The following is a 10,979-nucleotide window of genomic DNA, read 5'->3' on the forward strand; positions in this document are numbered from 1 at the left end:
TAACATAACTCTGATTTCCATTAAAACGTGTTTTTTAATCACAACAATTTGGACCTATCTTGTAGTTTAGTTGAGGAATTACTGATTAAATGGTTTAGCGTGTTTGTTTTACCATTTTAATAATTAGTTTAGAATCTGTTTGATCATCTGTGCTGCTGATGGCGAATACATGAAAATATTAAAAAATATTTTAATTTAGAAATTACTTCCTATTTTAACAATCTACAGAATGCCTGTGTGTGTCTGTACAGTGTGTGGTGTGTACAGTGTGCTGCGTGTGACTGGGAATGCACACGTATGTAACAGGCATGTAAGTAACTTCTCTCACAGTGTTTTACACAGTTACATGCACATATGTACAATCACTGCACAACCATACATGTCAACCCAAGAGAATAAAGAAGCACATTGAGTGGCAGCAGCTGGAGAAGACACTTAAGCACAAGCCACACACACACACACACACACAAACACAAAAATAGAATATTGTGAGACATATCCTGTCCCTGTACGGTTTGTCCCATGATGCTCACAGACACACACATAACGTCACACTGAGTACAACATGCAACACACTCTGCAGAGATGCTGGAACCCTGTACAACATATTGCAGATGGGTAACTTCTCACTCTTCAGGCCTCATCGCACACAGGCACCAGCTGTGCAAGCGTTCCTGTTTGTGTGTGTGTGTGTGTGTGTGTGTGTGTGTGTGTGTGTGTGTGTGTGTGTGTGTGTGACATGTGTACATACAGTATGTATGTGAGCAGGAGGCAGGAGGCAGGGAAGCTTCCCAGGGTTTGTTTACCGTGTGTCTGAAAAGTGAATGATGCAAGGCTGCGAAGCACTGTGCGTGTGCATGTGTAGTTATGTGAGGGAAATTGAATGACAGTGTGTGTGTGTGTGTGTGTGTGTGTGTGTGTGTAATGGGCGGGGGGGGTCAAAGCAGGCTATACAATGCACTGATTAATGAGCTTGTGCACACATTCTGCACAGGGGGGGGTTCGAGTAAAACCCAGCGCCTGGCGTGACTGCGCTCATTTGTTGTTACAGAGTAATTGTGTCAAAATGATCCGTCCTTCCATCGGGTAACGTGTCGGCAGCACATCCTCCCTGGAAGGCTGGAATTATCCCATCCAGTTATTATCAAGCCGAGCAGAGGAGCAGCACTGAAATGGCAAATTAGCCTCCGCTTCATTTCTCCTGCAGTGAACGTGTTTCCATAGGAACATGATGTTACTTTGAGCCTGTTCTCTCCCGGCTCGTCTTCTCTGCTCAGTTTCCTCTCTGCTCTCCTCCTTTCACTCTGCACAGATCAAGGAGGCGAGAGAGAGAGAGAGAGAGAGAGAGAGCGTGAGAAAAGGATTTTTGGAAATGAAATCAATAGGGCTATTAAACTGCCACTCGGGGTGTTTTCACATTTCTTTCTTTGGCATATCTGGGAGCCTGCTCTGGTCTTATCGGCCCCGACATCGCTGTTCTCCGAGACGTCCTCTTATTGGAGCCCTGCAGGCGTTTACAGCTCCAATGTTCTGCAGCCAGCGCCCCCCCCCCCCCCCCCCCCCCTGTCTGTTCTACGAGTGCGTTCACCGAATCTGCAACTCCTCGATCTGTATCAGCTGAAATATAACAGCAATTACTCCGTGTGTGTGTGTGTGTGTGTGTGTCTGTGTGTGTGTGTGTGTGTGTGTGCTGTGAGATAGAGAATCAGACTGCAGAGTTGCTGAAAAATCTGTTAGGAGTCAGCAGCAGAAGTTTTTTTTAAGAACAAGAACAAGCTCTCGAGTGTGAGACAAGTTTTTAAGTTGTGTACTGTGGCATTGACAGTAATGGCTGGATTATGAAAAAAAAAAATTTAAAAAGGGAGATGGAGTCAGATCAGAAGCAAAGGAGACGGAGGGGAAGCAATGGAGGGAGCTGGAGAGTTGATGTGTGTGCGTGTGCGAGCGAATGAGCCCCAGACTAAAAAGGAGAGAGAGTGGGAGGGAGGGAGGGAGAAGGAGAGAGGGAGAGAGAGAGAGAGAGAGAAGAGGAGCTCCTGTAAAAGTGTCAGTGGTGATTTGCGGTGGCGTCCTTGCAACATTCCCTCCACCTGACTGGATGTTTTATGAGCGTTGCAGAATCCGGAAAAAAAAAGAAAAAAGGAGGCGAGCTTATAATACAGCTGACAGAAGTCTTTTTATGGTGGATGGGCAGGGGTGAAGGGGGGCGAGGGGTGAGGAGAGGAGGGTGAGGGGTGTAATAAAGCTGAGTGCATCTCTCCTGGAATGAAGCTGCAGTGATTAAGAGAAGAGGAGAGAAGAGAGAGAGAGAGAGAGAGAGAGAGAGAGAGAGAGAGGAGGGGGGGGGCTGATGTGTGAGTGAGCATGTATTCACCGAATGCCCAGATGTGTGTGTCTTTATGTGTGTGTGTGTGTGTGTGTCTTGAGGAGGAGGCGTTGTGACGTCAGTGTGTTGAACGATCGCTCAGCTCGTTCCCTGTGAGAGGTACTAGCCCTCCACAAAGGAGGTGGGTGAGGAGGAGGAGGAGGAGGAGGAGGAGGAGGAGGAGGAGGAGGCGAGCAGGGATGGAGGGAAGGGATGGGAAGGAGAGGGGGGGGGGGGGGTTTGCACGGCGAAGCAGTTCCAGCGCTCCAGCCCAGAGACACCCAATTATTCCACTTTATTTATTTACCCCCCCCCCCCCCCCTCGATGCTGTGCGGTGAGGCATGCGACACGGAGCCACTGAGTTGATCTGGAGCCGGTGAAGCACTCCGCCATGCACAATGAATACTTACTGATGAGATATTATGTGGTTTGTTGAAATAACACTTTCCTTTTCTTTTTTTTTACAGCCTGGGAGTGAAAAGCCCTTCAACACACACACACACACACACACACACACACACACACACACGGCAGATACTTTTTCTTCTTTGTCATTTCATCCTTTCTCACACAGGAGCGTTTCTCTCCACCATCTCGGTTGTGTCTAATTTTAGATGTTCTCACTTTGGGATTCATGTTAGGGGCTGGATCAGTTGGGTTCAAGTGTTTGGGGGGGAGGGGGGGGAAGAGACTATTCTGGAACTGTGAGTTTCAAACCACAACACAATCGTCCACAGTGTAAAAGATGGAATCGTGATAAAAACAATCCGCTGCTTGTTCGGCCTAAATCAAAGTCGAGACCTCACAAATTTATATAGAAACCCAACAGTTCCCACAACAGGCAACAACATAATGTAACAAAATAAATGTTTCATGTTATAGTTCAAGTTATAATATACAACAATTCATTAATACGCTCAAATGCTCAAACCCAGAGAAAAACCACAATTTGACGTTTCCTTTTTGTTGCCTTTTCTGTTTTCGTGAATTAAACTTTCACAAACAAACTCATCCCTGAACATAATTTACACCTGAGTCGCATCTTGTACATTTTGGTTGAAGACAACAACTCCCATGATCCCACACTGCTCCATCACTATACTAGGTCTTTTGTTATTGTTTTGTTTGAGAGACCCATAGTATTATTACCCTGTGTTGCAGCATAGCCAAAAGCATTATGGCCCTAGTCTTTGTGCGTGCGCGTGCGTGTGTGTGTGTCTGTCTTTGTGTGTGTGTATATGTGTGTGTGTGTGTGTACAAAATAACAAAACAACGCATGGATTGATTTTAACCAAACTTGATGTGAATGTTACTAGGAAGAGTTTATCTCTAGATGATAACTGTTTGAAGCTGATTGGTCAAAGGTCAAGCTCGACGTCCACTGGGCAATCACGCCATGACGTAGATCGGATTTGATTGGCTGAATAGAGACACGCTGATGTCCTGTGTCTGATGTGATGTGGGGCTAGGGGCCTGCAGTATGATGGGAATGTGTGCATGAAGTAAAACAAGACCCTGAATCCAAACTGCAGTCACAAAGCCCTCAGAGACAGGAAGCTGTGTGCATGAAGCTTGAGGCTAACGTCTCCTGTGACCTTTTTTTGTCTTTGAACAGAATCCATCGTCCTCAGCTGAGGAGAGTGGACGGCGAGCCGCCCGACTGCTCCTGTGTCCTGAAGGAAACCCTCTTAAGGTGGAAGGGGGGGGGGGCATTAAACTTACATGTCCCAGAGGACCCGCTGCTGCACCAGGCAGCACACCCACCGCCATAAATCAAGACCAGGCCCCTTTTGATTTCTGCCTTTTCGCTTCCTGCCGCAGCATCGGAGGAGCAGGCCGACCTGCAGGCGTGCACCATCGGATTCTATTTCTGGAGCCTCGTTGCTTTTGCAGATTAACTGCCCTGGAATATGGCCCCAATCCAATCACTGCACCACTAGTTCCACTGCCGCTGGAGGCTGTGCATATTCAAGCCCCCCCCCCCCCCACTGTGCATCAGTCCAGTCATCTGAAGTCCCCGATTTTTTCAGACTCACGAAAGGAAACAAACCAAAAAAGACGTTTTTCTCCTTACAGTCGTTGCTCATTTCCATCTGGAGCCGTTGAAGGGGAAGGAGTGACATCAGAAACTTTCCCAGTGTCACTGGGACACTGGTGAGATGAAGACATTTTCCATGAGTTCCTGAGGGCGGTCGCACTGACACCCCTGTGCCCAGTGTTTTCATTAGCCTGTCGGGGGCTAATCAGGGTCCTCGTTCATCAGAATTGACATTTCCATATTGTATGAGAGAGAAAGTAGCCGACATTAGCATATTCATGAGCACTAACACTCTCAATCATGTGAAATAGAAGACAAGGGGCAAACCCGGAGCCGTCAAGCCATGAAACAAATAGTTTATGACATGCGAGGAGAAGAGATTCTTTAATCCAGCAGCACAACTTCACATCTTCACACAGGAGCAGGCCACCGGCACATTGAGGACATTGTCATAAACCTGCCGTGTGCTGTAGGCCTCTGGACTAAGGCCTACGATAAGACAAAAATTAAAGAATAGGATTAAAGATGGATTACCAGTGAAACACTAAAACCAGCAAAGCAGCTGCCTTTGCGTAAGCCCATCGAACGCTCTTCAGGGAGACGCGCCGCCGACCGATTTGCAGATTACATTTGGTTGTTGATGTGGTGGCCTCTTGTGTGGTTGGAATTAAAAGAGAGGGATGGAAAATCTGGATGAGCTGGAGCACCCTCTTCTGGGAGAAAACACCAACAACAGCCGGGCATCGGCGCCGGGGCTGGGGCCGGTGACTGTTCAGGCCCCTGGTGGCCTGTACAAGGGCCTCCTGGTAAAGTGCGAGGAGGACCGGGCCTACCCGCCCTTAGCATGGAGGAGCTACTGCGGACATCCTCCTGAGCTGCAGCAGCAGCAGCTACTGGACCCTTGCTCCTTACCTCGCACGATGGAGTCTTTTTACCCACCGGCCCCCGTCTGGGGCCACACAGACTCCCTGCTCAGCAAAGACTACCTGGAGACCACGTTCGTGGACATCCGGCCGGGCTCCACACTGGAGAGGAAGCTGCTGGCCGAGGCGCAGGACTACCACAGCGACGCCTACAGCATGGATGACGAGGACGACCTGCTTCCGGACTCCGACGTAAGACAGTTGTTTTCTTCTGCACTGACAGTGTGTGGTTGAAGTCCAAGTTGTAAACTCAAGCACTGACAGTTAAAGTGAAGCAAGAGAAAGAGCATCAACACATAATGTCCACAGTGTTAAAAGTCTTATTATTTTAAGTGTTTATCTTCATTTGTTGTTCATTTATCAGCAGCATAAATCAGAGACAGGTTGGTTTGATACAGGACAGGAAGAGGTAATCAAATGAGGAAATAAATAATCAATTCTTTGACTAATCATCACATCAAATAATTATAATATTTGATCAACCACGTCCTCTTTGTTCCGCGCAGGAGTTTCACATTTAAATTTAAAATCATATTCTCAGAATAGATCCAGGGAGCAAACGAGGAACTTAAAATAGAAATGATTTTGTATTTCAGGCAGCAATCGAATGCTTACTGACAAAAAAGCCAGATTACATAAAGCTCCTCTCCTGCTGCGGCTCAGGTAATGACACTACAGTCGCGGTGGAGGATGCCAGTTCTATTTCATAGATCACTGAGCAAAGCTCGCCCTGGAGTGAAACGTAAATTAGCTTTAAAACCTTTACCCTGGTCATGTGATGCTTTGACTTGAGAACGTTCGGGCTGTAAATGTCACAAATAAGCAGCGGCTGTTTTGTTTAAATCATCGCGTCTCCCACCGAGGATAAATTAAAGTTTCAATTACAACCCACTGTGGACCGAAGGGCTGAAGGCCGCTTGACGAACTTTACTTTGATTGAAAACGCGACCGAGTGGACAAACAGTGGAATCACACACGGGACGAGAGTTTGCTCCACAAGGACAAAAGAACAGCAGAAGAAATTGAATTCTTAATGCTGGTTGTAGAGCAGTGATGCAAAGATGCAGGCCGGTGGGATTAAACCCTTGCAATGACCTTGAAGAGGAGCAACACAACTTCTCCTACTCGGACTTGCTCAGTTAAAAGGGAATTCTGGTATTTTTCCAACTTGGACCCTATGTTTTTAAATGTGGGTGAATAGAGAATGTTTTTACTTAAAACCTTTGGTCCATTAGATCTTCTCCACCAGCAGCCGTAACAGGAAATATGTCAATTTGTAGAACCTCCTGGTCAGAATACTCCAGCTCAAACAAGTAGAGGTTGACTATCAAAGTCAAACGCTTCATCGATATTGTCCAAACCAGATTCAGCCATAATAGTAAAGTAAAATCCAATCTCTCCAACTCTCTCACGTTTCCATTTCCTTCTTCCTGCAACAACTAAGTGTCTCATGAGACTTGAGAGTGAGACTTCTCATGAAGTGAGATGTGTAACGTTTCCAGAGTCTTAGCAAAGACCCAGAATAACAATGTGAGCCTTTTACTGGTGGAAAAAAAACATTTGAGTGACAGCTGCCAGTGGAGGTTCCATTCATTTATACACAAATACTGGAATCCCCCCTTCACTTCCTGATGAGCTTTGATCGCTGCTCGTCACGGTGAGAGCTGATCTCAGTGTCTTTTACCTCAACGTGAGGTTTATCTGCCTCTTCAACACTGATGCACGAGGTGACTCCAGATCAGTCACCGCCTCACAGAACAGGCATGTTGCAGTGACGCAACCACAGCTCCGACCGTTAAACACATCACGTCAGCGCTGAAGCGTTTGCTCAAAGGTTACAGGAGCATCTTTGGAAGATGCACAATTATTTCACGCGTCAGAATCGAACCAGCGCAGGAACGCGTCAGGGTCAGAGAGCGATGGAGAGTCAGACTGAATCTGCAGCTGTTTCAGAACGTGAGTCACGGATCACCTGCGGTCAACTGAGCTGCTGCACATGCAGTCTAACCCCATTCAGTCACATTATCTCACAGGCGTGAGCAGAGTCTTCATGCTGCTCTGCAGGACGTGAACACAACTGTGTCTTATCGTTAGTGAGGTTTAGTTTAGATTGAATAATGTTCAATTCCTGAGGGAATCTAAAAAGAACTTTTCATTCAAAATACAAAAAAAAACATATTCATTAGATATGTCAGATCATTCGGGTTATGAGTCTTGGTTTTTAACATATCTGCTGCTGGATTGATGAAGGTGAAAAGTTCTATATCACCAAAACCAAGAGCAATGGGCTGGAACTATATTGGACCGACTTTGGACGAGGAAATAGTCCCTATGAAGTTATATAGAGAGAGATGTTGCAGCTTTAAAATGTGATTTTTAGTTATTGTGAATTTCTATTCAAGTAATCTCCACTGCATCAGATAGAGAACACGACCACAGATTGTGCACGAGCAGCTTCCATCAGAGGTGTTTACTCAGTCGTCTCTCAGTCAGACCCTCTCACCTGAACACGACCCTAAGTTCACTCTGTTTGAATCCCAGGACTCGTCCATTGACGACTTCAGTGATACGGACAGCGAGAGCAACTTCCCTCTGATGATCCCTCAGGACTACCTGGGTCTGGCCTTTTTCTCCATGCTCTGCTGCTTCTGGCCCCTGGGCATCGCTGCCTTCTACCTTTCACAGAAGGTACACACACACACACACACACACACACACACACACACACACACACACACACACTCACAAACACTAACACAAACTCTGACAAGATGTAACCTGGCAGTGTGTTTCACAGTGTACGCGGATGTCTGACCCTCTGCAGTGTGTGCAGACAAACAACAGGTCCAGTGTTACATGTGCCGTGGAGTTTATAGACAGGGAGGCATTCAACTTCAATCTGAAGGAGGGATGCACCAACATGATCATATCATCCTCTTGTGCCATATTTAAAAAATGATTTAAGTTGTTTTTAAACTTCACTCTATGGTATTTTATTGGTTAATTTGCCTATGTTGGTGTCACACCCTCAAAAACAACACTCACAACCTTCCCATCACAGACCTGGAGTCAGGGACATTAGGTTTTCCAATATTTGACAAACATGATACAACACATGACAACATATTATAATTTATAATATAATCTGGACTCACTAGGTCACTTACCCAAAAGCAAACGACTTTGACTGAGCAATCCATCCATTAATTATCAATAACCTTTATAGTTTGAGGGTCACGGAAGGTAACAAGAGCCAATTATCAATCAAAATATATATCAAAATCAATAATCAATAAATCATTGATTTAGTGCAACACCTAAGAAAGGGATTGAGCCTGCTGATCAATAAAGGAAGTATGTAAACTGTTTAAAAAAAAAGACTGTAAATTAAAATCTGTTTCTGAATATGATGGATTAGTTTCACTGGTTTTAGGAAGTTTAAACTACTTAACATGATTTATGGATCCACTTCAAATCATATCCGAGGTCATTATCACTTCCTCCCGGAGTATAATTAATCTCCATAAATTGCAGGAGGCTATTAAGAACCAGTAAGATATTAAATGATGCTCTATAACTCAAAGAATACTTTAATTAATAATGAAAAAAATATCGATTGTGGTAATACAGCTTAATACAGTTTATTAACTTTAATTTGAACAAACTCAATTTATATCTGTTTCCAGTGGAAGTCATTGAAATCCACCTGCAGTTGGTGGAAACATTGGTTTTTCAGTGAAATTTAATATATAAATAATATCAAATGAGTTATCTTATTTAACACACAACACATTGACATAAATAATGTTGGAGTAAGATGCTGAAATCAACTCTCCACTTCAACTTCAGCTTTATAGATACAGAGGAAACCAACAGTTCCCACAAGGAGGCAGCACTCGGTGCCTGTGGAGAGAAAGGAACTCCCTTTCTGAGGCCGAGCCGGTGGAAATATGAAGCAGCTCAAAGAGAACGAGGAACAACATCAGTCACTTTCACCACTGGCTGCATGAAAAGGCTCCTGACGCCTCTATCTGCAGTCGCCAGGGGCCCTGTAGTTTATACCGGCATCACTCCAGCAGTGCAGGGGGGGGGGGGGAATCCCATTACTGCAAGGCTACAGAGCTAACTGGCCACACGCTGCACAGGCCTTTTGATCAGATCGATAACCTTCGTTAAGGTTTAATTAGAGTCATAACGAGAAGCCCCAGGGTGATAGATTTCCAATATTGTTGAGTGCTGCCTATAACAGGGGTCAGAGTCAAAGACAAGGAGGGAGGGAGGCGAGGACGGAGAAGGTGATGGATGACGCACAGACGTCCGGGGGGATTCAGAGATGGGACGTGATATGGGTTTAGCGTGTGATTGGAATGAGTGGAAGAGGAAAGTGGAGGCCACGGGCGACGCTGACAAACGATGACAAATGAACCTCTCTCTCTCCTCCCTCTGTCCCTCTCCCCCTCTCTAATCCTCATCTCCCCCTCCTCTCTCTCCCCCTGTTTCTCAGACCAACAAGGCATCGGCTCAGGGGGATTTCCAGGGGGCGAACGCCGCGTCCCGCCAGGCTCTGTGGCTCTCGGTGCTCTCCATCGTGTTCGGCATCATAACGTACATCTGTGCCATCGCAGCGCTGATTACCTACCTGTCCGGAAAGCCGCCGTAAAAGCAGCTCCCCGCTCCAGGACACGCCTCCCACACGTTTAATGAATATCACCACACGTCACCTGTAAAATAATCTGTGTCTGTCAACCCCGTCTGAAGTCATGTTTTATCCACCGAGTGTAGATCATCATCACGTCTGATGGGATGAGGACATAAGCTCAGAGGACGTTCCTTGCATGTGAAGAATAATCACTGACCTTTACTCAGTATCACCCCCATGTAGAAGAATTCAGTCTGTAACTGTTGTTTATTTCGTCACCCGATGTCTTAAGTGACCAAACCTTTAAATGTGTGCTGTAGTCGTCGTCCAACGTGTGAGCAGATGTCAACACAACACTACTTGATATCAGAGTCACAAAAACAATGGATTCCTAATGAGGGGCCGAGGGAGAAACCAGGGGGACGGCTGGCCCCGGGAGGAGCTGAGTGGAGGACAGTGGGCGGCGATGGAGTCCACAGATTTTAAGGGGAAGGTCGCAGCAAGGACGAGGAGACGGTTAAATCCTGGTGGACCTGAGCCAGCACTGTCGCTTGCAGGGGTAGAAGCTGGTGCCGGGTGGTTATTCTGCGCCCCGTGGCTTTATTTTTAAAACATACGACAGGGGCCGGGGGGCAATATTCTTTGAGAGAACCTTGAATTTTCTTTCTACGCCTCTGGCCGGAGAGCGAGGGCCCCACAGGACCACACTGCACACTGCACATCCATTAACCCTGAGTTCACATCGCTCACTGTGCTCCTGTATGCCAAGTTGAATAAGTATCTTTGTGTAGAAATACACTAAAGCTCTAAATGAAAAACACACAGTGCCGTTATACAAAGAAGATAAATATAAACGAGAAGTGTTAAAAATGAAGGTTGCGGTGCGAACACTGGTGTTATAGAAGATAAGATATAGAAATAAAGGAAGTGCATCACACGGTGCACTGCAGAGAGATGCAGATCTGCAAGGAAAAGTGCCAAAAACATGGAAGAAACTCTGAGAAGGATTCTTT

General features: G+C 46.0%; 1 protein-coding gene across 1 annotated transcript; it reads left to right on the forward strand.

Moving 5' to 3' along the window:
- Positions 1-5,084: 5,084 nt before the first annotated feature.
- Positions 5,085-9,987, forward strand: tmem91 (transmembrane protein 91). The gene is made up of 3 exons (XM_053423666.1): positions 5,085-5,519; positions 7,869-8,015; positions 9,832-9,987. Exons 1-3 carry the CDS (start codon positions 5,085-5,087, stop codon positions 9,985-9,987), a joined length of 738 nt encoding a protein of 245 aa, XP_053279641.1.
- The last annotated feature ends 992 nt before the right edge of the window (positions 9,988-10,979 follow it).

Source organism: Pleuronectes platessa, chromosome 5 (genome assembly GCF_947347685.1).
Source record: "Pleuronectes platessa chromosome 5, fPlePla1.1, whole genome shotgun sequence".
NCBI classification, from domain to species: Eukaryota; Metazoa; Chordata; class Actinopteri; order Pleuronectiformes; family Pleuronectidae; genus Pleuronectes; species Pleuronectes platessa.

Bases quoted from the DNA above. Each gene is read 5' to 3' on its own strand.
- tmem91 (XM_053423666.1), top strand. From the start codon at position 5,085: ATGGAAAATCTGGATGAGCTGGAGCACCCTCTTCTGGGAGAAAACACC. The intron at 5,520-7,868 runs GTAAGACAGTTG...TTTGAATCCCAG, and splicing joins ACCTGCTTCCGGACTCCGAC to GACTCGTCCATTGACGACTT. The intron at 8,016-9,831 runs GTACACACACAC...CCTGTTTCTCAG, and splicing joins CCTTCTACCTTTCACAGAAG to ACCAACAAGGCATCGGCTCA.